The 26361-nt window shown below is 48.4% G+C and overlaps 15 protein-coding genes across 15 annotated transcripts; 5 read left to right on the top strand and 10 right to left on the bottom strand.

Moving 5' to 3' along the window:
* Positions 1–150: 150 nt before the first annotated feature.
* On the top strand, positions 151–1054 carry pre4 (proteasome core particle subunit beta 7; the record flags this gene model as incomplete). Its single annotated transcript, XM_056974255.1, has 3 exons — positions 151–180; positions 233–380; positions 450–1054. 3 exons carry the CDS (start codon positions 151–153, stop codon positions 1052–1054), a joined length of 783 nt encoding a protein of 260 aa, XP_056839372.1.
* A 99-nt stretch (positions 1055–1153) lies between these two features.
* N7510_002327 (fumarylacetoacetate hydrolase family protein) lies at positions 1154–2067 on the bottom strand (the record flags this gene model as incomplete). Its single annotated transcript, XM_056974254.1, has 2 exons — positions 1154–1286; positions 1346–2067. Coding segments are annotated over 2 exons (855 nt in total), but the record flags the coding sequence as incomplete, so codon positions are not given.
* A 191-nt stretch (positions 2068–2258) lies between these two features.
* On the top strand, positions 2259–2614 carry N7510_002326 (succinate dehydrogenase assembly factor 1; the record flags this gene model as incomplete). The annotated part of the gene is made up of 2 exons (XM_056974253.1): positions 2259–2428; positions 2491–2614. The coding sequence occupies 2 exons, from the start codon at positions 2259–2261 to the stop codon at positions 2612–2614; spliced, it is 294 nt and encodes a 97-aa protein (XP_056839370.1).
* A 992-nt stretch (positions 2615–3606) lies between these two features.
* Positions 3607–4694, bottom strand: N7510_002325 (ferritin-like domain-containing protein; the record flags this gene model as incomplete). The annotated part of the gene is made up of 4 exons (XM_056974252.1): positions 3607–4142; positions 4203–4292; positions 4342–4527; positions 4607–4694. The coding sequence occupies 4 exons, from the start codon at positions 4692–4694 to the stop codon at positions 3607–3609; spliced, it is 900 nt and encodes a 299-aa protein (XP_056839369.1).
* Positions 4695–6285: 1591 nt separating this feature from the next.
* Positions 6286–7032, bottom strand: N7510_002324 (N-terminal protein methyltransferase; the record flags this gene model as incomplete). The annotated part of the gene is made up of 1 exon (XM_056974251.1): positions 6286–7032. One exon carries the CDS (start codon positions 7030–7032, stop codon positions 6286–6288), a length of 747 nt encoding a protein of 248 aa, XP_056839368.1.
* Positions 7033–7909: 877 nt separating this feature from the next.
* Positions 7910–8558, top strand: N7510_002323 (GATA-like domain-containing protein; the record flags this gene model as incomplete). The annotated part of the gene is made up of 2 exons (XM_056974250.1): positions 7910–8145; positions 8210–8558. 2 exons carry the CDS (start codon positions 7910–7912, stop codon positions 8556–8558), a joined length of 585 nt encoding a protein of 194 aa, XP_056839367.1.
* Positions 8559–9043: 485 nt separating this feature from the next.
* N7510_002322 (uncharacterized protein) lies at positions 9044–10943 on the bottom strand (the record flags this gene model as incomplete). The annotated part of the gene is made up of 6 exons (XM_056974249.1): positions 9044–9562; positions 9618–10163; positions 10220–10319; positions 10373–10446; positions 10500–10598; positions 10665–10943. 6 exons carry the CDS (start codon positions 10941–10943, stop codon positions 9044–9046), a joined length of 1617 nt encoding a protein of 538 aa, XP_056839366.1.
* A 1600-nt stretch (positions 10944–12543) lies between these two features.
* On the top strand, positions 12544–14373 carry N7510_002321 (uncharacterized protein; the record flags this gene model as incomplete). Its single annotated transcript, XM_056974248.1, has 4 exons — positions 12544–12740; positions 12792–12900; positions 12987–13085; positions 13147–14373. The coding sequence occupies 4 exons, from the start codon at positions 12544–12546 to the stop codon at positions 14371–14373; spliced, it is 1632 nt and encodes a 543-aa protein (XP_056839365.1).
* A 327-nt stretch (positions 14374–14700) lies between these two features.
* On the bottom strand, positions 14701–16068 carry N7510_002320 (uncharacterized protein; the record flags this gene model as incomplete). The annotated part of the gene is made up of 1 exon (XM_056974247.1): positions 14701–16068. One exon carries the CDS (start codon positions 16066–16068, stop codon positions 14701–14703), a length of 1368 nt encoding a protein of 455 aa, XP_056839364.1.
* Positions 16069–17272: 1204 nt separating this feature from the next.
* On the bottom strand, positions 17273–17635 carry N7510_002319 (uncharacterized protein; the record flags this gene model as incomplete). The annotated part of the gene is made up of 1 exon (XM_056974246.1): positions 17273–17635. One exon carries the CDS (start codon positions 17633–17635, stop codon positions 17273–17275), a length of 363 nt encoding a protein of 120 aa, XP_056839363.1.
* Positions 17636–18024: 389 nt separating this feature from the next.
* Positions 18025–18831, bottom strand: N7510_002318 (uncharacterized protein; the record flags this gene model as incomplete). The annotated part of the gene is made up of 1 exon (XM_056974245.1): positions 18025–18831. The coding sequence occupies one exon, from the start codon at positions 18829–18831 to the stop codon at positions 18025–18027; it is 807 nt and encodes a 268-aa protein (XP_056839362.1).
* Positions 18832–20697: 1866 nt separating this feature from the next.
* N7510_002317 (uncharacterized protein) lies at positions 20698–22122 on the bottom strand (the record flags this gene model as incomplete). The annotated part of the gene is made up of 2 exons (XM_056974244.1): positions 20698–21498; positions 21553–22122. 2 exons carry the CDS (start codon positions 22120–22122, stop codon positions 20698–20700), a joined length of 1371 nt encoding a protein of 456 aa, XP_056839361.1.
* Positions 22123–22920: 798 nt separating this feature from the next.
* N7510_002316 (uncharacterized protein) lies at positions 22921–23229 on the bottom strand (the record flags this gene model as incomplete). Its single annotated transcript, XM_056974243.1, has 1 exon — positions 22921–23229. The coding sequence occupies one exon, from the start codon at positions 23227–23229 to the stop codon at positions 22921–22923; it is 309 nt and encodes a 102-aa protein (XP_056839360.1).
* Positions 23230–23716: 487 nt separating this feature from the next.
* On the bottom strand, positions 23717–24163 carry N7510_002315 (uncharacterized protein; the record flags this gene model as incomplete). The annotated part of the gene is made up of 1 exon (XM_056974242.1): positions 23717–24163. One exon carries the CDS (start codon positions 24161–24163, stop codon positions 23717–23719), a length of 447 nt encoding a protein of 148 aa, XP_056839359.1.
* Positions 24164–25496: 1333 nt separating this feature from the next.
* On the top strand, positions 25497–26105 carry N7510_002314 (Hsp20/alpha crystallin family protein; the record flags this gene model as incomplete). The annotated part of the gene is made up of 1 exon (XM_056974241.1): positions 25497–26105. One exon carries the CDS (start codon positions 25497–25499, stop codon positions 26103–26105), a length of 609 nt encoding a protein of 202 aa, XP_056839358.1.
* Between the last annotated feature and the right edge of the window lie 256 nt (positions 26106–26361).

The raw sequence follows: 26361 nt of genomic DNA, 5'->3' as shown, positions 1-26361 counted from the left end.
ATACACCATATAGCTGTAGGCAGGTCCCGTGACCCGCTGACAAAGCCGAGCTCCGTCAGCTCGCCTGCCTGGGAAGCTCGTCATCTGTTGTCTACCTTGACTTCCCTTGGACCTTCGTTTAATCTCTCTCCCCCCGACTCTCCGCCCATCATGAATCACTTCCCTGAAGCTTGGGGTCGTGTAAGCTATCCCCTTCTGCAAGTCCTGGCTCCATTGCTCACCGTGTCCGCAGCCCAGGGACGATGTCTATGGCGCCTACAACAGCACCTACCTCCAGACCTCCGGCCCCAAGGCCCACACAACATCTCCCGCCGTGACGGGAACATCAGTGGTGGGCGTCAAGTTTAATGGCGGTGTTGCTCTCGCGACCGATAACCTGGGTATGCATTCGACCAACTAGGGTAGCTGCGTTGGGAATGGCCACAAACTAACGGGCGGTATCTATCCAGCATCCTACGGATCTCTAGCCCGGTTCACGGACGTCAAGCGTCTGCGCGTGTTTGGCGGCAAGGCCGTCGTCGGATTCGGTGGCGACGTGTCCGACATGCAATACATCGACCGACTGCTCGAATCGATCGACATCCGCGAGAACTACTCCATGCACGGCAACATGCTAAACGCCAAGAACCTGCACACTTACCTGGCGAAGGTGTTCTATAAACGACGCTCCGAGTTCAACCCGCTGTGGAACCATGTCCTCGTCGCGGGCTTCGACGCCGACGACCAGCCGTTCCTCAGCTCCGCAGATCTGCTGGGCACAACCTTCTCCGCGCCGCATCTGGCCACCGGGTTCGGTGCCCACCTTGCCGTTCCGATCCTGCGTCGTAAATTTCCTGATGAGAGAGATATCGAGACGATCAGCCGGGAAGAGGCCGTTGCGGCGCTGAAGGAATGCTTGAAGGTTCTGTTCTACCGTGACGCGCGGAGTCTGGACAAGTACTCGATAGCGGTGATCACTAAGGAGGGCATTGACTTGCGGGAGGACGAGAAGATTGAGGGCCAGAGCTGGGCGTTTGCCGAGACTATCAAGGGCTATGGGGCGCAGACCAATTAGACGCTTAATTGTTCTTTTTTTGTTTTCCTTTCATGAATCAGATCAATTGAATCACTAGTTATGTGTCCTATGGTATATATATCTCTCTATGTACGGCCCTTACAGTCGGGGAGCAGGCTTATCGTACACCACCCGGTTGACACACGATCCCACGCCCTCGAGCGACACTTCCACCGAATCGCCATCCTTCAGCCACAGCTGGGGCTTGCGGCCCATGCCGACACCTTGGGGCCTGGAAGGTCCTCTAGTTAGCTACGGTCGAGCATCTGTAGAGAGAAAGGGGAGACTCACGTTCCGGTGAAGATCAGATCGCCGGGCAACAGCGTCGTGCCCTGCGACAGGAAGGCAATAGTCTTCGCCACGCCAAAGATCATATCCTTGGTCGAAGACGACTGCACGGTTTGGCCATTCAACTTGGTCGAGATGTGCAGAGCATTGGGGTCAGCGATGAGACTGGACGAGACGATACCAGGCCCAAACGGCGCCCAGCCATCAAACCCCTTCCCCAGTCCCCACTGGCCACCACCGCGCTTGATCTGCCAGTCACGGTGGGAGACGTCATTACCGACCGCATAGCCGAGGACATATTCGAGCGCCTGGCTCTCGGGCACATTGCGGGCCTCCTTCCCAATGACCGCGACGAGCTCACACTCGTAGTCCAGTCCCTCGCCTTGCTGGGCGATGTCTGCGACGGGGATATCATCGACGGGGCCCGCGATCGCAGTGACGGGCTTGAAGAACAGAACGGGGTACTTGGGGATTGGCAGGTTGGACTCGCGGGCGTGCTGCTCATAGTTTAGGCCCAGACAGCGCACCGTGCCGATATCTTTGCGGGCTAGCGGTGCAAGCAGCAGCTTCACATCGGCGATCTGATCGGTTACGCGGTGCTGGCCGAAGATGTCGCCCTGGATGACCTTGGCGCGGGTGGCTGCTGCGATATCGGTCGTGCCGGCGGGGAGGAGTGCGTCGCCATAGTAGACATTGCCATCCTTGGCTAGGAAGCGGATAAGTCGCTGAAGATCGTCAGTAAAGAAAGCAGTAAAGACAGAAGAGGGACACTCACTGAGAAGGACATGGCTGGGCGAGTGAACATGGCGAGAGTGAATTGTTAAATAGTGGTCAGTCAGTAAGCTCCCTCCGCCTCCGCCTTTGCCCCAAGTCCCGGCGGGAAACGGAGCGCAGATCGTCCACCTCCCCCATCATCATGGCGCGGCTCTCCGGTCTGCAGCGCGAGGTATTGTCCCTGTACCGCCAATGTCTGCGTGAGATCCGGAAAAAACCTACTGTAGGAGTCTTTCTTATCTTTCTGTTTTTTTGGTTCCCTCAGACTGAACATCCCCAGGAGTCCAGAGCCAACTTCAAGGCCTATGCCCGGTAGGTTCCCCCCCCCAACTCATCGGTACAGTCCGACTAAAAAGACCACCCGACATTTCCAGCGCGGAATTCCAAAAACATCTCTCGGTGAGCAAGAAAGACTTCGGGGCCGTCGAGTACCTGTTGCGCAAAGGCCAGCGCCAGCTGGAGATGTACGCGGCACCGGGGATCCGCAATATCCGGTGATTGTTGATCCCGTGCGGTTCTCGTGCCTCGTCGTTGTCTACAGCGTTACTCTCGTCCTGCTCACTGAAGAGGAATTGCTTCGCGGCCCTATGCGATGGGTTAGGGATCCGATTTTGCCCGAGAGCGGAGTGTGAGTCGGGTTTCCTTTCTGGTCAATTATTTCTGTATATTAGATCTGGTTTGGATTCGGGTGGGGGTGTAAGAGTCTGGGATGCTTGTATTATTATTGGCCCAAGAGGGTTGACTCGGTGGTGCTGTATACTATACCCCAAAGAATATATATCTCCGACTATACCATATTCTACAGAAACCATGACTAGAAGATCTTGGCATTCCCATTCGAGAAACAATCGAAGAGAGTAGACGGTGACACCAATTTCGAGACGTACTGGACTGCAGGACGTGAGGTACCCAAAATCTCCGCAGCGAGCCTTGTTGACCACCTCAACGACCACAAAGGAGACCACTACACTTTCCACCTCACAGAGAAAGTCCTTTTCCTCAGATGGTAAAAGTAATGGGCTAAGGGAATTCCCCCTTTTCTCTCATTCTCATTACGCCCCATGAGAAACTATCGGCTGCGCTGGGAAATATTCCACGGGCAGCGGCTTTCGATCAGATTCTAGTTAAATGGTCGGAAAGAGAGACACGCTAAAGGGTCGCACCAGGCCTAGGCGGATGCTGGTCGTCAGGAAGCCAACTCCTCAACTTCAATGTGCGACGGATAAACAACATTAACATTAATTAATATCACGAGGCTAATCTCTTCCCTCGTTATAGGCCTATGTCAATTGTTTGTTTAAGGTGAAAAGGAAGGAACCTCAAAAAAGCATACTATATTGACCCGATATTACACGAACGAGAAAAATTCCAGAAAGCGAAATACTATCAAAGCAGGGAGTATACATCAGGATATAGCAACTGAACAAAACTTTTTTGCGAGCACCTATACCTGTGGATGGAAAACCAATATATTCAGCAGAAGTCATCCATCACGTTGGCGACACCTCAACTATGGCTGGTCCAGCAACGATATTATCATCACTCACGCCGCTCATACTACTCGTCAAGACAATATAGCTCTGACCCTCAACACCATTAGGAATAGTCGCGACGAACTGACTATTGCCAAGCGATTTGAGAGGCGCCCAGACAGGCCCAGTGACCGTTATAAACGCGGCTGATAGGTTCGAACTACTTGTCGAGTTCAAACCGGGACCAGCCACCAAAGTCGCCGTGGATCCGTTCATGACATTTCCAGTAGGGGTCATTGTCAGAGACGGGAAAGCTTTCACTGGAAGCGCGGGGTTGGTGGAAGGACATGAGGTAATAAAAGGCGAGGCAACCGTGAAAACCTCATTCAAATCAAGGGGGTTATCGAAAGGCTGAGCAAAGGGGACTTGGCCTTGTGCAGCTCGAAGGTAGGCATTATGGCGGGCCTCCACGGCGAGGATACTTCCAGCCGCAGTGAGATATGTCTTGTTGGTGATAGACGCAGCTGCTCCAAGGTAAGCACTAACTCCGACCCCTAAGCAGAAAGTGTTAGCATAGCAAACCTCTCTTTTGGTATAAGATGGCAAATAATTACCCTCTAATACATTTGCAAGTGAAATAAAGCTCTTCGGATCAGTGGCTGGGAACGTGTAGTTGCACTGCGCAACTGCTGGGGCACCCGCAGCTAAAGCGGTTGTCAACGATTGTTAATGGCGATACTTGGATTTACGTACCGCCTAGAGCACTTGTCAGGAACTGAACATGAGTCTGCTCGTCTGATGCAACTTGTTGCAAATTGGAATAGAAGGGATCCGGGAATCCAGCACTCAGAAAGGCCTCGTGACTGTAGTTTTGTAGGCCCTGCTGATAGAAAGTTGCTTCGAGATGTTCAAGAGTCAATGCATAGTTAAGAATGGTTGCTATTTATTATCACTGATCAGTACAGAAGAATCTCTCGTGAGAGCTAATGAGGCCATCTTTTTGGAATGGGAATCATACCGTCATTATTGACCTGACGTTTCATAAGTGGTATGCCGTGGACAACACCAGCAGCAGCACCAAACAATGCACAACGGCTGATCTTCATGTTCAATTTAGGATCTTATAATAGGAATGAAATAGTATAAGTCAGAAACCTTAGTCAATTCAGAAGAAAAGGCACGCCAAACCTGGGGGCCAAGGAGATATTTGTACTCGCTGCCTAGAATATTGCTATTGCGTACCAGACTGCTCTAGAGCAACCTACTGAGATCAGTTGATGCTTGCGAAAAATTTTGCCTTCCGCAGTAATACGAAAGTTATACTCTCAACCAGCGGATCCTGTGCACAACGATTGTTCATTGTGGCGTCATCACTCACTTTTGCTAATAGAAAGTGTACAAGAGCTTTACTTCGGGCCGCCCATGGGGATCGTCCCGTCTTCATTGGTGGATTTCGATCGATGATCTGATCTGAGCTACCAAGGATCTTCTCGGAGACAGACTATCGAGATTTGGATGAAGTTCCATTTATTCTATGATTTCATTGGTCAGGCCAGAGAGCTTGCGTTGGCTCTGCCTATGTAGGTAATGAAAACAAAGTAACGTGACTCCTTTCGACCGGAATAGGATAAGCGATTCCTGTTTGCGGATGAGGAGAAAGCGTGAAACTTGTTTTGGGTTTGAGCGGACCAGCTCCTAGAATCCTTGAAATTGAAATGCCTAGTAGATTAGAGAATAGACTTTCGTTGACGAGAGCGACCGAGAACGAGAGCGAGAAGTTGAGATGTGAAAATGCGGTTCTCACACTAACTTAAGTCACCTGTTTTATCGTCAAATGCACTCACGAGAGGCTTCTTTGTCATGATTATGCTAGGGTGTAAAAGCATGTCATGTTACTGTCCATATGAAGAAGCAAGGCAATTCTTTCATCACTGGGAGCCAAATGTCGAGAAATGGTTCCATTGAGACAAATGATTAGTTTTGTACGGCGTGCGGCGTAGGGCAGCGAATTGTCGCAAAGAGGGTCAAAATTCTAGTCACATAATTAAGGATTTGCCGCCCTGATATCCCCCTCGGCTCACTATTACCAGTTCGCATCTCCGATTGCTCCTCTTGATTATCCCAAAACCCATCGTCGTCTGTAGAAAAAGTTGAAACAGCGTGCAAGCGACGCAGTTATCTGGATGGTGGGGAGACAAGATGTTATGGGCCTTTATCAAGCTGATTTTGACTTGCAACTCAGAGCAGCTGAAACTAACATATGTATTTGTAGGAAATGAGGGAGGGCTTCTCATTAGAAGGCCATCGAGTCTGGTCACAGAGTAAGATACAACTCTTCCATAATCTATTCTCGTGATAAAAGGATAGTCAGTGTACACCCCTTTCATTGACCCTAAGCGCAGAGTCAGAATATCTGAAACCACAGGGGCCACTAAGCCGTCCACTGGACCATGTTGAATAAACCGACGGAAACTGAACACAGTGTACTCCATCAGGAGAACAGAACCAGCAGAAGCTGCATCCATGCAAACAGGATGATGAGGAAGATTGGTACAATCTTCAGCGAGGACCATCATCATTGGCATGCTTGCGGAACGAGGGGCTTGGTAGAAGGCGATTCATCTCGTGTTGCAAGACGTCTTGATCATCGCATTAGCGATGTCCACATGAATGAAGACGGATGTGAGGGCGTTCTTTTTATGTCGAATCACTTGGGGCATTGGAGGTTCGAAGCTTTGGTCGCAACGCGTATGACTTGACGGGCAGGAGCTTATATTGTTTCGGAAATCCAAGCTGTATCTCTGATTTGATCAAGTCCATTCCTGCCGCCTCAAAAATCTGCTTGAATTTCGAATCCGTTCTCGTCACGCTACTGTCCAAGTCATCGTACATATCTTGACCAAACGGATCAGATGACAAGTTTTCCTTCAGCACCATGACACCCGTCTCGGTTAAACAAGCGCCACATCGGGTAATATAGTCCACCAGTTGTGAGTCGGTCAGGTGTCCCACGCACCATTGTGTCCATATGAGATCGTATTTCTTCTGGGGGCACCAGTTCTCAAGACCCGTCGAGTATATATCACCAATGACTCCTTCTTTCTTCAGTAAACCATCACGTAGAACCTGCGTGAACTTCTCCACCGGCTCTACCACGTCTACCACTTCACAGACATGACTCAGGAACCCTTCGGTTATACGCCCGACACCTGCACCGCCATCTATCCCTAGTTTGAATTTTCCATCGGATGGTAGGGCTGGTATCAATCGACGAACTTTGGCCAAAAAGTTTCTTGATCCCTGCAGGTCGATCCGTGAATACCAGGGATAGCTGCCAAGCATGGCAAGCATCCCGTTCGTAGTAGCCGGAACGCTGTTCCAATACCTCAGGGAAGCGGTATGGTCAATTTTTGAATCGACGGTATCTCCATTTGTACCATCCATGCTGCGAAAATCTTAATATCAGAAGTCTGGGGCGCAAGTTCGGTTGTTATCAGAAAGAAAATTTACCCCATCCGACAAGGTCGTGAAAACCTTACATAATATGCATTTCATGACTAATTACCATGTGATCATAAACGCGCATGAAGACTGCATCGCGAAGTTAATTGCGCCCAGGTACTTCCTGGTAACCTACAAATGTCCTAGCGGAATTTTCTCTCTCCTTCGCCGACCGTGAAGTCTTAGATTGGCCAACTTCCGTAGGAGTCGACCACTTCTCTATTATGAGAAGTTATTTTCAAAAAAGTCATCGTTTATCAAGTATTCATAATCCTATTTGACTCTGGACGCTACTATGTTTTATTTATAATTATTTCCGCCTGAATTCAGGATTACTGTTTTTGGTTAGTGCTCATGCCACGTTCTACTAGAAGAGTGCAGAGGTCAACAATCTGCAACATAGGGTCTGTGCGCTACGATCCATTGTCTGTGGTTACCATTCCTTAGAATGTCTGCATTCGTATCCTGTGGCACACAATGTGAGCTGATATGGAACACTAGGCGCAACGTGCAATGGAGTTCCGGAAACAAACTAGCGCCAACCCAGTATCTTTATAGCTGAAAACAGTAATACAGCATATCTGTCTCGCCTTTCTCATACTGAATTATCCTAAAAAGTGCCCTTTTAAAGATATGGGGCGCGACCAAGAATTGTGTTGCTCACCATCTCGCTAACCCAGTGATTAGTCCAAAATACGTTGTCCAAGCTTGACAGCGCTCATACGTAGCCTGCTTTAGAGTACCCAGTCTGTGTTTTTCTGGCAACTATCTCTTCATTCTGTCCTGTTTCACTCTGACCAGAGACCTTTGTTCCTTTCATATGAAGTCCACGCTGAAGCAGGGATGCGATGATGACGCCCTAGAAGAAGAGCCGGCGATCAACGTCGATTACCTTTCGCACGCATGGATAGAAGAGGATATTTGGGCGACAAGGAGGTATTTGCTTAAGGAGAAAAGTGCCCTGAAGAACGGCATCCGGCTTGAGAATGCGCTATGGAGGACATGGACGAAGCACCAACAGCAGCTGAACACTTTGTCACCTGAAAGTGTGAGTTGGTTAGTAAATTCCAATGGCTCAGATTGCGCGAAGTGAATTCAGTTTTAACATTTCGATTGTCAGGGCGAAGGACAACGACATTACCTGGCTCTATGGTCCATGGAAGCCCATTGAGCCGTCGCTTGTGCAAACAACCTACCAAAGCTCACAGTTATCATCGTCCATCAGATCAGTGCTGAAGCGGCGGACACTGCTGTCGTTCACATCCTGCATTCAACTAATCCCGAACCGCTCGCTAAATGAACCACTTGTCCTTGAAAACGATATTCTCAAGCTTGGTGGCGCTCGAGCATGGCTCAGATTGTTATCATGCGTAGGTGCGTCCGCAGCCCGCCACACAAACGAGTGGTTCAGGCGTATCTGGCCCCCGCTTCCGTCAACGAACCGCACAAAGGTTCACTTTGACCTGTAGGTTAGCCAGATCTTGAAGTGGTTATTTAGCCAGAGACCGAGTCAACCCCCGCTAATAAGAGCATTTAGTCAGTCCTGATTGTCCAGGGTGCGGCGAAAAATTCCCGAACAATTCCAATCCAACAACAGGGTCCACAACGGCTGGGTTCTCTGAAGTGGTGTGTCCCGCGACAGGGACCAAGAATGGGCTGATAAACATCGGGTGTTGATAAATGACTTTACTGGGTGCTATTTTTCCTATGGAGGGATTGACAATTGCGTAGTGTATCTCTTAGCAGTATCAGTGATCCTGGCGGCTCTTTGCCAGCGCTAATTCATATGGCATCAGATCTGGAACAGCTCCTAGAACGTACGGGCAAAATACACGAGCAGCTGAGGGGGAACAAACCAAGTCACAGTTGCTAGTTCTCGCAGGACAACTAATAGTGGTACAATTTGAAACGACCGTTATTAAAAGAGGGAGTTTAATGTCCGGCTTCATGGATCTCACGCCTGGATAATATCCGAAACAACCTTCGCAGCCGCCAATGTCTCCTCATCCTTAAAGTGCTTTCCCGTCAACTGCAGACAGATTGGCGCACCCTCAAACTTCTCTGGCACATACTTGACAAACTCTCTCTCATCGATCACACTTCTTGGAACATAGGTGGATTCCGCCTTATCAATCTCGGGGTGTTGGAACAATCCTGTTGGAAAGACGGCAGTAGGTTGATCCAGGATGTTCCAGATAGCACTGTAGTTCCAGTACTGGGAAGTACCGAGCTCAGGAGCGACGCCAACGTACGTGGGACTAAGGATAAAATCGACACCACGCGCTTTCATTAAAGCATGGTAGTCAGCACGGTATTTCTCACGCTTCACGTTGTACTCCCAGTTTTGATGAATCGTCAGAGCCTCCGGGCGCGAGTAATTAAAGGCCCACTCGGTGAGGGGGAGCAGGGGCTCGCCGGAATCGGCGATGATCTTGCGTTGGCAGGCAGCACCGTCGGGGAAGTAAAGCGTGGACTGCGTCACGATGAGTGGACTTGCAGGGGAAAAAAGGAGCAGATTTAGTACTTACGACGATATCCCAGCCGAGGGCATGATCCATTGGCTCCCAGTCCACAACCTTGATCCCGGCGGCTTGGATCTTTTCTTTGGCATATCGTAATCCACGGGTAATGGGAGGGTGGGGGCGTACGATTCCATCATCCCACAAGACTGCGACTGTAAAGTCCTTGGTCTCTTGCACACGTTTCCATGGCATTGTCACCAAGCTTGTCTCGATATCCCACGGCTCTTGGTCAATGACTGCTGACATGAATAGATCCAGGTCCTCCACACTTGAACTTGCTAGAGGGCCAACAACGCAGCGAATAGATTCTTGGCCGTCACCTGCGAGAGTGATTCCGTTGTATGGATTCCTCAACGCAGTAGGGCGGAAGCCATACGCTCCGTTGAACGCAGCTGGAACACGGATGGAGCCCCCGATATCTGTACCAATTCCCAGAGGTGCACACTTGAATCCCATCGAAGCACCCTCTCCTCCAGATGAGCCACCGGGAGAAAGCTTTCGATTGTAGGGGTTGACAGTCATTCCAGTAATGTTGTTGTTGCAGTCGAGGTGCTAAAATTGTTCATTCATACTTTAGCAGGAAACAGGCAGTCAGACTTCTAACATACCATGAGGGACTGAGGCTGGTTCGTCCGAACATGAAAGACGGCTCCGGCTTTCTTGAGAAGCTGAACAAGCAGAGCATCTTCTGGAGCAATGTTCTTAATCCTAAAGGCAACAGTCACGAATAAGGTTGATAGGTTTCATCCAGAATTTCTCACCATGAAACGTATCCAGTGTGGCAGATGCGCCCCTTCAGCCCAATATGCTCTTTAACACTGATTGGAACACCATGCTTGAAGCCGCATTAGACATTCCTCTCATGTTCCGAAGACCCAAATCACTCACCAAAGGCCCCACCAACTTTCCTGTCTTCTTGTAGTATGCATCAAGCTCTTGCGCGCGGGCGATGGCCTCATCCGCCATGAACTCGGTAGCAAAGTTCAGCTAAAATATGAAGATATTGGTTAATCTCTAATCAAGAATTGTCCACCTGGCCAGTATTTGACTTACAAGTTGTTGTCCGACAGTTGCTCTCTTCAAGAAAGCAATGACAACTTCTTCCGCGCTAAGGGCACCTTTGCCCATCTTTACGACGAGATCGGTTGCAGTCGACTCAGTGATGGCCAACTCACTCTCGGACAATATCCCGCTCTTGTGACAGAAGTCTGCCACGTTGAGCTCCCCTCCACCTGGAAGGGCATCTTCTACAGCCAAATATTGCTTTGGAATCGAGTTAGCAAGGACCTCCTTGCATTTGGTAGCTTCGATCTCCCAGGAATCGACAGCCATGGTGTTTGAAAAGATGACGAGGAAAGGATATCCTGATATGAGAAGACTAGGCAATGATGTCAAGCTACCAGAGTAGCGAGAACTGGGATATCGGACATATTAATAGATCGCTCTGTGTCCATTAAATTCGAGAGGCTATCGTCGGCCGGGATTATTCCCGAGGTATTGTTCAGCTCCACCAATAGCCCCTCTGGCCACGCCAGCAAAGTAAATTAAGTGGTGGGGAATTTCATGTTTCTAGCTATAAAATAGCACCGCTCTTGTCATTATCAATATCATCTATTGAGCTCATTCACTGGTAGTATTCCTAGTACATACTTCTTTCCGGCACCAAGTCAGCTATTTTGCTACAAGAGGGGAATAGACCAGGAGAATCAAGAGCAATTTGGAAGGACGGAGGCTGAATAAACTGAGGCTGAATGGACGGAGGGAAAGCCGATAGAGTTCAAAATTGATTGCTATATGCCGTAAACTGATCCGAAAGAAAGTCCCAGGAAGTGATTGATGATAGGTTGAGTGTTTCAAGTAGTGATAAGTTAACAACGCATCTGGATAAGATGTTACTAGTAATCAAAGGTGGGGAACAACCAAAAGGGGGATAACCTAGTACTCTAATTTCATGATAAAGTACAGGTGTTTCTTGGGACCGTAAGCTCGATAAGCTAGTCACTCAAGTCATCGAACGCTTAGAAGTGTTGTATAGACTGTCACAGTTATATTCCATTAAACTTTCTGTCACTTGAGCCTGTCACAGCGTTGTTATATAGATACGGTCTAGGCTAATGCATGAGTAATGCAGCCAAAATGACAAATTCCAACAGAAGGAAATGTATATTTAGTCCCAAACGGCTGAATGACGCCGATGACTGAGGCACCCTAGGATACAGCTGTCTACCGGACTTTGCATCTCCGTCAATCATATATTAGACTTACATCGATGAGCGCAAACTTTCGTAGAACCCTTTGAGGGGCTGTTTTGCCGTGGGAAAGATAAGGGTTTCGTGGGGGTCGATTAGGGTTCGTGGGGGGATCTACAAAATCCCGTCCACGATTTGTCAGTTCTATCGTTGTCCTCAGTCGGTCGTCATCAACTTGAATCACATTCTGTAAATTGGTCCGAGGTGATGAGGATAGCAGGATAGGCTTTATTGTTAGGGTTGTTGACGACATTGACGTTATGCCGATACTCACGACACGATATTCTCGGATTAAGTTCGTGGCAGAATGTTGGCCCTCTGGACTCTCGTCCCACCTCAAGTGGGGGCTACTCGTGACTGGCCAGGGGCAATCAACCAATCGCCAACATGCGCGCTATCTACGACTCCAAGAACATTTCTCGGATCAGTATACCAGGTTAGAAACTTTGTATCTTGATAGGACGACTAACGATATTGATGGTAACCGAAACGCTCCGGGAATCGCAGATTCTTGCTCACACACTAGTTTCCCAGTCTAGGAGGGACTTTGACTTCGAGGAAGGCCCCAATGTCGGCCGAGTATTAGATCCTACATCTTGAAGCTATATAGAGATTGAGAATATCGGCAAGTGCAAAATATTTCCAGACCACAATATTCTTACAATATCAATTTTTTCTCCGAAATGAGTCTCAGCTCTAGTATTGACGGGGATGCCGTCCCTGGTACCGTACACTTAGTCGACGTCGATGGGACCTCGCATGCAATGCACTCTAAGGGCCACCAAGATATTATTCTCATACCCGTTCCTTCGAAGAATCCTGACGACCCTCTGAATTGGTCGGCTGGAAGGAAAGCCTTGAGCACTTTCTGCAATTTCACGTAAATATGTCTTGGCCGATCCTTTCTGTACCTTTGCTGAAAAGTTTCAAGGTATGTCATGGTAATTGGGATTTCCACCGCAACCATCTACTCTGTGATTGTTCCCATATCCGATGATACAGGCCTCCCTGTGGGAACATTGAACTCCGGAACAGGCTACGTATGCAGCCCATTGCTGTCGTTCTCATGTTCCATGTCACCTCTGATGCTGTACGCTACTCTACCAGATGCTGACTGTGGTTGCAGATGTTTCTCTTGCTAGGATGGGGCCTTCTTATCTGGCAGCCCCTCGCTCTTGTATACGGAAAACGAATTGTCTATTTAGTCTCTCTTCTGGCCACAGTGGTAAGTCTACCAGGCTTCGACCCACACATGAAAATTCACAGACTGACATCTCGGGCAATAGGGAATTCTATTATGGGCTCCGTATACTACGACTAGCAGTCAATGGCTGGCCAACAAAATCATCCAAGGATTCTTCGCAGCCCCCATCGAGGCTCTCTGTGAGATCTCCATTGCAGACATATACTTTAGTCATGAGAGAGGCACGTACATGGGTGCATATTCACTTTTCTTATTTGGCAGTAACTTCATTGCCCCAATCATTGCAGGTTTTATTGATGATGGTCAGGGTTGGCAATGGGTCCTTTACTGGTCTGCTATCATCCCCGGCATTGGCTTCATCATCTGTTTCTTCTTGATGGAAGAGACCAACTTTTATGGCCGCGGAACGGAACTGGACACAGCAGCGTACGCGAGCACTTCTGCGATGTCAACCTCACCGATTAAGTCACAGAGCGACTCGAATAATATGGAAGTGAACTCGGATATCGAGGCACCTTCCCTTGATCAAACTTATACTATGAAGACATATTGGCAGAAGCTGGCTTTGATAGATCGTCAACCCAACCGCCCGAAAAACATCTTCCTCATGATGTATCGACCGATTCTCTTGCTGCGTTTTCCCGTGCTTCTGTTCTCCGGTTTTCAATACGGTCTGACTCTCGTCATGTTCAACATTATGAATGCTACGGCATCTTCGATCCTTGGAAGCCCGCCTTACAATTTCCGCGCGTCCATGGTAGGATTGTCCTACTTTGCTCCTTTGATCGGCGCCTTCATTGGAGCTTCTTACACCGGCTGGCTTGGAGATAAAATCGGGCTCTGGTTTGCCCGACGCAACAAGGGCATTCGAGAGCCTGAACACAAGCTTTGGCTTTTCAATGTCTCTCTCGTCCTGGTGCCATCTGCCTTAATCCTTTGGGGCGTGGGTGCATATCATCATGTCCAGTGGGTTGGCTTGCTTTTCGGCATGGGTATGCTCGGATCTACGAATGCCATCGGGGCAACGACAGCCATCAACTACGCCGTGGACTCATATAAGGACCTCAGCGGCGAGGGTATGGTGACGGTGATCTTGATCAGAAACACGATGAGCTTTGCAATCGGATATGGTATTACACCGTGGATTGCGAATACAGGTCTTCAGAACACGTTCGTAGCTGCAGCCTTTATTGGTCTGGGTTTCACGGCTACTTTCTTCATCATGATAAAGTGGGGACGATACTTCCGATCCTCTTCCAAGGAGGCATATTGGAAGTACGTCGACTCCAGTGTTTTGGCTGGCCATTAAAGATTTGGTGGGTCGTTAGATTCGAATTTCCTGGAGGCAAATGTTCGTTATTAATGGCTTCGATATGACATCTAACAAGATGGGATCGAAAATCCAGGAAAGAGATTGATTAGAAGATACCAGAATTTGGATTTCGTATATACTATATATAGGCAGCCTAGTAGGATGTTCCATATAGATCAGATAATTAATGCCTGGCACTTCTTGGCTTTGTCTTTCCGTTTTATTGCTCATCCCTCGATTTTCGTTAAGATACAAATCTGCGGTTAATCATTCTAAGGTTCCATGCCAAATCAATCCAACCCAATGCATAGGAATTCCATGGATCTACTCATCCGCGAGGATACCCTTGCATTTTTCGAGTATGGGTGTGGCATTTTCATGCAACTTCTCCTCATCGTCGGTGACAATTACAGCGGCTCTGGTTGCTGGTTTCCCCTCGTGGTCGTAATCGGTGTTCAGGCATGCCCAATCTCCCGTGCCAAGCATTATCAAGTTTGTGTCCTTCGAAAGCGCCTTTCGAAGGTCGAGTATATTGGCCTTGCCCAGTTTAGCGATTGATTCCAAGCTCTCAAAGTCACCACCCCACATGGCAGCTATTCGAATAGGGATCTCGCGGCCGTCGAGATCGGCAGTATCGGTGCAATCTTCAACAAAATCTTCATTATAATTATCATCCCAGACAGGAGGAAGACGGCGCTGCAAAAGATGATGCTCATCGAATCCGTAATTCAGGGGAGTAAAATAAATATTATGGATAACGTCGGATTCGGTGTCCCCGATGTTGCGCTTTGTCCTTAGGTCCGGAGTCGACGGCATGTGCCATATCCGATGACAATATTGGGCATCGCAGTTCGTGTTCGTTTCGATAAGCAGGCGGGGCTTGTTATATTCTAACATCCGTCGAGCCACCGACCTCCTCGACTGAGAATTTGCGGAAATTGTGTCATCGTTGGCCTTTTTCACGTCTAGCCAAGAATTTTGAAACGCGGCTGACGCTTCTTGCAATGCCTTTTCGAGGGCCGTGACTGCCTCCTCGGCTTCCTGTTCCAGTTTGAGCAAGGCGGTCCAATGAAGAACGCCTTCCTCTCCGTCCGTTAATTGCTGAAGTGTCACAGCACGCTTCTTGTTCTCTATAAAATCGTCCTCGGCCTTGATAGTCTTGTCCATCAAATCCTCTGCTTTTTCAATCAAGGAGGCCATTGCGGGATTGGTGGCTATAGTTTTATAGCTCTCGAATTTAGGCTTCCAAGTGTACTGCCATGTTCGTTTTCTAGCGTTCTGCTCTTTATCGAAAAGGTCCCACGCCTGAATAGCAACTTCGTTTTTGGCTTTCTCTTCTTGATATTTTAGCATATTGATATCATGGTTCGATTTTTTGACACTGTTGATTGATTCTTGCAGATCATTCGCTCGCTCGCGTCGGCCATAATACCAGTGGTCATAGATGGCAAAGGCTGCCAAACTCAGGGATGAACCTAACGCAATTCCCCACTGCGTCTCACAGAGATGGGGAAGTTTGCTGCACACGCCATAGACCATCACTGCGTTCGCAGTCACCGGAGCAAAGATCGTGCTGATGATATTGGGAGCTCTGGGGCTTAGACCGGCGTGATGTTGTGTACGAAAAACTTGCACAGTATCAATGGGTCGAATATCGAGGGCAGTGCTGCGAGACTGGTCGTGTTCGCTCATTGGGATGGCATGGAGCAAAGTAGCAAAGAGTAAAAGAAGACAAAGACAGGCATATATTGCTTTCAGAGGCAAATTCATGGATACAGGAAGTGCTGCAGTCTGGCAGCCGTAATTTGATAGTAGTCAAGAAATGGGGGAATAATTAGCAAAAACAGCGGCTTTAATACTTCATCCCCGTCTGGATGATGCAATGGCCCCCGTTGCCTTCAACACTACCCCAATTCCTATATCTCCCGGTTAGGATCCAGTTTATAGATATCAGTAATAGAATCAATTGGAACCGTATCTCGGCCCCAGAAGATATCAGATTACGGTAGCATTGCGTGCCTGTTCATTATGGATCCACGTAAATGATCTACTGTCTCGTAGAGTGGGCCATGCGTGCTAGTAACAGCCGGTTAGTAATTTTGCTCTTGCTCTTACCTACTCAGCTAAGTATGCATCGTCTTTACTGCGATGATGATGCTCTAGAAGTCAAGCATCACAAAATGATGACAAGGTGGACTCTGTATAATGACATTTTGAGTATAAACAAAAGATAGAGATCTCTTTTCTAATCGTCGCTTTCCTGTGTGGAAATACTTATCAGGGGAGGCTGGGCCCAAGGATGGAGTTGTTTGCTTAGTTTGAGGGAATTCGCCTCGAAATGCTAGGGTTTCGATGCTTTTTCCGACCGGGCCAGGGCAGAGATAACGAATAGTAAATACCGTTCATGGCCCCCTTTTTGTATAAACAGAAAGGTGCATGATCCATAGTCGGCTCCACTAAGCCTATTCAGCTTCTGGAAACACGTTATCAATGAAAGAAGGTAACACCTAACTCTCCACTTGGGGCGCAAGATATGGAGACAAGAAGATGGTTTTGTTTCACCAAAACTCTCGTCTATGGGATTTGGCCCCCTTCTGGTGTGATCCCTATTGGATCCAAGATCGGTTTTTCGACTCGGCTGCCCGACTCGGCTAACCGGCTTAGTTCTATTTGTATGCAGATGCATGCTCCAACTTAGAATATCTCATCATTCTATAAATATGTTGCTTTAAGAGCAGTTTTCCGATGTTGGTTCTTCGGTCGGATCACTTTGTTGTTTCAAAGACGCTGCATTTCCCTGAAGACGTTCACATGACCGCCAAAAGAAAGCCATATCGTCAAAAATTCGTCGGCGCCACATCTAGAAGGGAAACCTTTACATGTCGTTGTATCTTGACTATATGAATATGGTATTCATTAGCCAAGCATGCGCCTTGATCTGGGCCTCAATCCAATCCCACACCTCCTTGACCCTGCCTTCCTCTAGTGCTTCGTGGATATCGTTCCTCGGGTTTTGAGCCTGGACTCTGCCCGAAGGGATGACGAGCCCGCCCTGTTGCTTCTCTGTGATCTCCGGGCTGAGGCCAGCATATTTTTCGGTATAGCCGCCTAGCTTTAATGGATATAGCAGCTTGTTTATGAAGAGCATAATGAGTTTGCTCTGGGTATTGTAGATCTGTCTCTTCAGTTTGCCCGGATCCTGAGCGACGCTGATGATGCCCTCCTTGCCATAACGCTTCTCTGCCTCGTCGGCAACCATCGAATTTATTTATCGCCTTCGACGTGGCATAGTTGATGTAGGCATTGTTGGAGCCGTTCTTCTCGATGTCCTCAAGGTTGTAGTCACCCTCCGGAGACAGTGGCTCCATAGTATACATATCTGAGCCCTTTCAAGCGTTATCACCGTCCCCAAGGTATTCGGTTGTGCCACTCATCGCTCCCCTACCTTGTTCCGTGGGAAGTTCTGAGCCTCGGGTCAATGTCTCTTCAATTACTACTTATCTCAAAATAAACTTATAAACTGCGTCGTACTTGTTCCTCTCAAGACAGCCTTAACTAAGATCCTGACCTAGAGAGCACTTTCGCCTAACAAAACCCGAGAATTTCTGGTCACAGATCTTCCTCGATGCTGTCTCCTAACTATATACATCATAAACGACAGAAAAGGTCCTCTGCCCCTCTAGTGCCGGTAGTAACACACGCCCAAGTGTAATCATAATTATCGATAATAAGCCCAGCTCCCACGCGGAACTGCTCACAGCCATAAGAATGGAGAGGGCCCAGGTATTTTAGTATTGCATTTGCCACATTAATGTCCATGCCTGGTTGTGGTGATATTTGACACCGCAATTCAGAGCCTGCAGGGAAACCAAGTGGCAATGGAACTAGTGTCGATTGCGTATAGCCGGCCCGTGGCAGCCGCGATAGTATGGTCCGAATGACACTAGTCGGGTTGTTGCACACGTGGATATGAATCTGCTCCTCGGTTCGCGTTGAGACCGAGTTCATAGCTAGAGCGCCTGTCTTCCTCGTGTATTGCGCGGGGGTTGTCGGCGGGTTCCTCAATACGGACTGTCCGAGTTGCCAGCCTCTATTTGGTTCAGGCGCTTGTTTCAATTGCAGGATTCCAGGCAGCTTTTGTGATGTAGTGATCAACCCGTGGGCAGCCTTATTCGACAGTAGCGCCCATATTGGGTCGCCCACTACGTTTGGCTGTGCAAGAGTGCAATCTGCGGAGTTTTTTAGACAACGACACAGAGAGCCAAACCAAATATAGCAAGCATTGCATGGAACATTAGCATCGATACAGCCTTGGCCCCACAAGAGCTGACCTCCATTGAATGGGCTAATTGGCACAACTTCATTCGGTGCTGTCGGTGAATTACATTGCGGCGCAAGTAAAGGACATTTCGCGGCAACCCCAGACTGTAGACAACTACAACCAGTCACTTGCATGGATGAAATCTGATTTGTTGTGCACTGGGCAGCTTCTGTGTTTTTGAATAAAACCAAAAACAGGACTGCGATATTGAACAGTGGGCTCAAGGCAAGTCGATATTTGAACTTCATGGTATCGGTTCGGCAATGTTTCAATTCAGAAGGGATAATCTATTGCAACGAATCGTTCGGAGGATGGAAAAGAACGTTGACAAAAATGGATGGAATAAAGCGTTCTCAATTTTCATTACTCTTGAAGGAAACAGGTCATTCTTATACCCAATATCAGTGCAAACTGACAATGGAATCAATGTAAATTCAATGCAGATCATACCTAGTCAAAAAAAGGTGGAATGTGCAAAGATAAAAAAGCCACAGAATCCAGAGTCAAAGAATATAAAATAAGAAGAGAATGCAGGAGTAGAATGTTAGGAAATCCCGTTTGTTAGATACGACCACAGCACGGAGGTGTGTTCCTAAAGTTATCCTTCCTGAACAGCGACTAGGGCTCCTAACCAGCCTTAATAAATCTACAACATCCTCATAAATTCCCCGAGGATTGAAATTCTTGTCGGTGACAGCGATTTCTGGGGGTTTAATGACAGGTTTGACAATGTCGTGGATGTAGATCTAAAAAACCACGTAGTTCATTGCTGCTAATAGAATGCCGCTGAATATCTCCTCAGAATCCAATATTGGCGAAAGTAGGGCACTATGTTAACTTCATATATGTGCCCCTTGCTTTGCCTGTTGACAGCTTCTAAGGGGCAAGAATGCTGCAATTTAGTACAGTTGTGCGCGAAATTTGCTTCCGCCTAATTTTGACTAGACCTACACAATTACTGTTAAGGAACAGACTAAATCGTACGATTTTAGTGTGATCTAAGTACAAGAAGAATTCGTTGAAGAAGGGGGAAATGGAGTAAGGAAAGGAAATAACAACATTTGTCACTCAGAAACAGGGCAAAATGTGGGGTGACGGTACTGTACCACTGCCCTCACAGGGCGTTATTTCTGGGATCTGTTTTTTTCAATGTCCAGCAGTCTAGCCGGTGTGGATCAACGCTTTTCTTTTTCTCAGGTCTGATCAGAAGGAATAATCGAGTCTAATGCTTTGGTTACCGACAGTATTCTAGTTAATCAGCAGATACAAAAGCATGTTTAATACAACTCTGCTGATAGGAGCAATACTATACTTTCTGAATGTTTCAGCCTGCTTACTTTTTTCACGCTTGTCCCTGGGGGCCTTATTTTCAGAAAGTCTAATCCCTCCAGTGGCTCTGCGGGTCCCAAGGTAGAAAGCAGAGTAATGATGCTGGACACAAAAAGGTAAGACGCGCATGTCCGTGCGGCAGTCGATAAGAGAAAAGCGAGCAGCGAGCATGCATATGCGCGCGACGTTAACACTTAAAAGAGGCGAGGACGAATCCATCCATTAAGGCTATTCGCATACAGCGGGTCTCGACACTGGTCCCACCCCCCCACCTACAGTCTTTGATTGTTTCCCAAACCCTAATTGCCAAGATTGCTAAGCTACGCTGGTTTCATAACGTTATTAATTATTATTCCGGACTGTCCCCGTCAACACCGCTCTTCAACCACATTCCTCCAAGCTCTGTTCCCTATCTCCACCGCGTCACAAAGAGTTACCGAATTCTGTCGAGGATTAAGAATAAGGGGTTTGATTGGAACGGCAACAATCGTCGGAGCGCATACTATGAATACAGACATTCAGGGGCTATCATTTGCAACTATGCTATACGGTCTTTTGAATTGATTCCTTATCATATAAATCAAATCTGTATATCGAATCGCAAATTTTTCGGTTTAAATGAAGTCAATGTTACCCAGCCCGCTGGTTCCGCGACCCTTTCATTTGCGCATCTAGCGGGAGAAGGTGTGGGGAGTGGGGAGCTTCTTAGGAGTATTCTTGCGAGGAGAGCTCTGGATCAGGTGATCGAAAGAGGCAGCATCCTCAACACGGGGGGTGAAAGGCTCGAAGTTCCAGAGGTAGCCAAGAGTGCGGAGCAGGGAAGAAGCCGAATAGGACTGGGTCTGGCCACGGTAGTTGGTACCCTTCTGCTCTACGTAGCCCTTGCTAACCCAGGGAGAGATGAGGAGAGTGGGGATACGACCACCTAGGCGGTTAAACTCGAGAGTATACTCCTCGCCGTTGGGAGCCTTCTCAGTGTAGGTCAGGTTGTCGGGACGAGTGGCAAGGGGCGGGGGAACGTGATCGTGGAAGCCGCCGCTCTCGTCGAAGGTCAGGACGAAGAGAGTCTCCTCCCACTGGGGGCTAGCACGGAGAGATTCGTAGACCTTCTTGATGAAGGCCTCACCATCCGAGATCAGACCGCTATCGTGCATGGAGGTGGTACCGACACCGCAGCAGGAGGGGTTCAAGTAAGAGAACTCTGGCAGAGAGCCGCTGGCGGCATCGGTGTAGAACTGGTCCATAGAAACAACCTTGTCCTGGTTGCTAGTAGCATTGGTCCAGGCGAACCAGTGGGCCTCGGGACCGGTGCCGCCAGCGGTGTCCCAGTAGTTAAGCCAGGTGTGGTCGGTCTCACCTAGCTGCTGGAAGATTGAGCGTTGAGTGAAGGCATAGGTACCGAAAGTGGCATCGTTGGAACCATGGCCAGCGGAGGTACCAGCAACAACAGCGAAACGGTTAGGATCGGTAGGCTATATTGAAATTAGTATAATATCTCGAAATAATAACATCAAGTGTCCACTTACACCAGCGACATCAGAGTGCCAGTGGTTAAAGGTCAGGAAGTTCTGAACCAGCGAGGTCAAAACGGGGGTTTGGTCCTCAGTGTAGTAGTTCATGACCTGCTTGGCCAGCATAGCCTTAACAGTCTCGTTGGCGGAAGCGCCATAGTTGTGGATCTGCTCGTGGATGAAACCATTGTTGTTAGGGACCAACTTGCCATCGGCAATGGCGGCATTGTTAGGTGTCCACTGGCTGAAGAACTCCATGGTATTACCAGTGACAGCGTGGCTAGGATCATCAGTCACAGAGTCATAGTCCTTAGCAACGGAGCAGTGGTATCCCTGGGAGGGATCGGTCACGTTGTAAGGGTTGCAGAAAGGACCGCTGTGGATGGGATTATCCAGACCGGCAATGGTCTGACCACCAAGAAGGTTGTCCAAAGAGCGGTTCTCCATAACGAGAACGACGACATTCTTAACGTGGGACTTCAGGTTCTCAATGGAGGAAGGCGAGTGAGGAACGCGAGGCTTGTGGGGAATAGCACCCGCGGCGGCGGCGAAGGCTAAGAGGCCAACAAGAGCACTGGGATGCATTTTGACGGATTGTCTAACTCGATTCTTCTGGAGGAATAAGAAGTAGCCGTTGCACAAGAGGGAAGTATTCAGCGGCGGTGCAACGGAGTGCCTTTATACTTGATCTTGGGATGGAAGCCATGATGGAAGGTGCTTGTCTTCAACCCACGTGGGTATGCATGCCCACCAAATCAAGCCTGAATCCAACTGCTTGTATACTAGAGACCAGCCTAGAACTGGGGTTCGCATAATTCTTCCGAGAGATCCAATGGGAAATTTCAGTGTTAAGTGCTCGTCTCCAATGAGATCAAATCAAGCAACCACGGGGGATGAGACCGACTCGATCAAATATCGGTTAAAACGAGAGTTAAACGCTAGCGTATATGAAGATGAGAGTGTTGTGTACGTCGTGCTTGAATTGGCCGAAGTGAATGGAAATCAACAATGGCCAAGAAAGGGAGTGGCGGCCTCGGCCGCAACACTAAACCAAATAAGGAAGCTGGTCAACGTCCGGGCCCGGCATTTAATTGATTAAAAGACCCTAGTCGTCCCGTGGAATTCTGTAGCAAAATGATTGGGCAATTGCTTTTAGTCGTTTTAGTCGCCAAATCGTACTCTACGGTATCAAGATAATATACGGACTACACCTACCATCTATTCCGTCATCTAGTGCAGATATAGCACATTCATTGTAATAGTATGTTCAAACTGCCATTGACCCATTCGATAACAAGATGATTGTAATATTACTCCGGCTTCGCGACAGAAAAGAGACGGCAAAGGCTTAATGATCCTTGAGGGGCGCATTATGGAATCATATCAAAAGACTAGTGGATCTTGACATTGGGGTTCGAGAAACCATGCGTCCAAGACAAAGGGGGGTTGGTGGCCCTCGTCACAGGTCGTAGCAGCTAGCACCAGGGGGGCGTGCGTGATGATTTGTACGGACTCAGAATCGTAGCCGTAGTAGATGGATTCGCTATAGTTGATGATCGTTTGAGTGAGGATAAGAAAGCTGGCATATGTCATTATTAGGCCAGCGATGATGCCGTCGTGGGTGTTTCGTTCGTCTAGAAGCCGGTGTTCAGTGGTTGCATGGGGATGGGTGTATCGCTGAACCTCTGGCATTGTGCTAAATCGAGCATGCCACGCGAGAATGCGGTGTTCGAGAATTTTTTGTCGGCTGTGAAGCGAGCTATCCGGTGGAGCCGTTCCTGTGTGTTGTCTAAGGCGAGCTACCTTCCAGTTGCAGTCAAGATTCTTCGACTCCAGAAAGAGGGCATAAAGACGATTTCGGGCTTGGAGAGGGAGACAAAGGGGGCATTCGTGCGGGACTCTTCATCGCTACAATTCCCCTCCGATATATGTGGAATACCCCAATGATAGGTGCCCATGCCCATGCGCTGCAGCACAGGTATAATCACAACAATCGCCGAGGTGGGTACCGTTATAGATCTTGCAAGTTGCAGCCCCTGTTTATATAACGCTGGCGCTTCACGGACATTCCCCTGGAGGTCTCGACGCAGATGAGCAGAATGCAGCTAGCCAGCGCCACTGCAACATCCACCACTCCTCGTTCGATCTGCCACTGCAGCGATCATATAGACCGGAAGTATCATGCCAAGTCCTGCCGTCGACGTTGAGTTGGCACTGTAACAGAGAAAAAGTACGAGGACAAGTCACTGGACCGCACAGAGGACGCATCATACAACCTGGACAGCACATTGGGCGACTCATACATTGTGCTCAACGCGACAATTGCATCCCAGACGGCAGGGATCGGCGCGGCTGATCTACGCCAGAAGCCGAAATCGCGCGGATCGGATAGCACTTGGGCGGCGTGGTAGAAGCAGTATTCAAGGGCGGCGCCCTGAACAGGTGAGGATGTCGTCAATAAATTCTGTAGAGCGATGAACGGGGCGTGATCGTACTCGCAGTTTCGGCCCCCGCCTGTATATCGTGTGCACGATGGTCTCTTCTCTCCGCACTTGACCCGACGGATTCTGACGAAGTTGGAAGGGGTTCGAGGCAATACCGGGCCAATCACCTGCAGGTCTTGCATCCCGTCTTGGACTTGATGCAGGCCGCAACACAGATTTCCAACTACATGGTAACTTCAAATAGAAACCTGGCGGATGCCCCCCATCTCTTCCAATCTCTTCGGCATAGTTTCGATTGGCCATACCGTTCGGTTCTACTCTATGGCTCAGGGGAGCAACCGCCTTCTTCCCATGAACGACACCACCTACGACCTCGTTGAGGACGCGTTACAGTTGAGAATTTGTTTGTACAAGTTAGGGAGACCCCTGAGCAGATCGTGTCCTCTGGATAGACGGAGTTTCGTGAAGATTGCCACCTTCCACGTGCGATAGCTTGGTTCTCTCAATGCATCCCACGCATCTGTTCGTTGACATGTTATTTGATCCATATCTCCGTTAAAGTTTCCATTCTGAACCAGAAACGTAGCTGCCTTATCCATAGACTAGGCTCTTTTAATAGCTTCGTCTCTTCCATCGTAAAGAAATTTACTGTACTCCTTCCTTTCTTGTACCTCCTCATGTTCGAGATTCCTCTTCCTTGCAAAGCCTCTTTCTCTTTTAAAGAAGGAAATTGGGCCAAAAGGAAGACTGAGGTTTAATTGATGAGGAAGGAGGCAAAATATCCACCCTCCCTACTCCCGAGGTAGAAAACGGCTCGGAGATATATGTAGTCACGTAACTGCATGGTAATCTCATATTGGAAACTAGTAGGTATACATGGGGTTCACCACCATCTTCGGAAAACTTGCCATTCTGAATAAGCTACAGAAAATCTTCTATTTATTATCTGGCATCTGCACGTACAAGCTTTCGAACTTCTGTTCCATAACAGTGGTTATTATACGGAAATAGCACCAGAGATACATCTTGACGACTATAAAAGAATGCCAAGAAATCTCAATTTCAAGTTACATTTTGGCTGCATTTCCTTTCTGACAAATATCGACAGAGATAAAGAATCCTTGTTCGCGATCTTTGGCCCACAGCTGTCCGATGACAGGTTACCGCTGCGAGATCCATGATGTGTGGATGACTAATATCCAAGGAAAGAGGCGCCGAAAATGGTAGCGTAGCCACCTTCGACGCCATTTTCGGTGCCCGATTTATTATCACGTAAGTGTTGTGGTGTAATAATGATTTGCAATCCCCCAAGCCTCCTAGAACATTCAGCACATTTATCAGCGTGTTTGTGTTGCTCATCCAAAGAAAGTAGTGGATGATGCCGGCAGCTTCTAGATGCTTCCACATACTTCTCCCACACTTTCACTCGTAGTATAAAGAGAAGCTCCTAGTCTGTGGTAACAAAAACCAGCACCAACTTCGATCATCTCTAAATCACACGAACGACGCAAAATCATGGCCTTCATTCCACGCTTCTCCGAGCTCTCGCCTCTGTTCCATCTGCTCGAGGACTACGAGGCCCACCGCACCCGCCCCACATGTCGTCGTTCTCCTAGAACATCTACTTCATCCACCACGGCCACACCACCCACACCCACCTTCACTCCCGCATTTGACGTGCGCGAGCGGGACGATGGCTACTATCTCGACGGCGAGCTGCCAGGCGTGGACCAGGGCAATATCGATATTGAATTCACCGATCCTCAGACCCTAGTCATCAAGGGTCGCACGGAACGGGCGTATGGCGAATCCACCACCAACGGCAACAAAGATCTCAAGTCTACTCGATGGCGTCAGCCTACCGTCCAAAATGAGGATGAAGATGAAGATGCTCAGTCCAACACTGATACTGATGCCACCACCACTACCGACCCAGTCTCAAATCATCAATCCCCATACCACTACTGGGTCTCAGAGCGATCAATCGGCAACTTCCAGCGCACATTCACTTTCCCAACGCGGGTAGACCAGGATGCCGTACGGGCTAATTTGAAGAATGGGATTTTGTCAGTGTTCGTGCCGAAGGAGGCTGCACCGCGAACGAAGAAGATTCGTGTTCTGTGATAAATAATTCACGGCTCATGATGTGCATGTATTGATTGCATCGGCTTGGCGCGGTCCCTTTTGGTCATCTAATTTCATGTCATTTCATGTCCTTCCATGTACTGTACTATCTATTTTGATAATGATCTGGTCTAATTAAATTGGAGTTGATTTGAGGAAACCACATTACTGTCTAGAGGTGTGTCTTGACTTTGGATGTATGGAAACCTGATTTGGGACCAAGTAGAGTATAAGCTAGAATAAGCTGGGGACAAAA

Source organism: Penicillium lagena (assembly GCF_028827675.1).
Source record: "Penicillium lagena strain IBT 129212 chromosome Unknown utg000001l_segment0_segment0, whole genome shotgun sequence".
NCBI lineage: Eukaryota > Fungi > Ascomycota > Eurotiomycetes > Eurotiales > Aspergillaceae > Penicillium > Penicillium lagena.
This window is presented reverse-complemented; position numbering and strand designations above follow the sequence as displayed.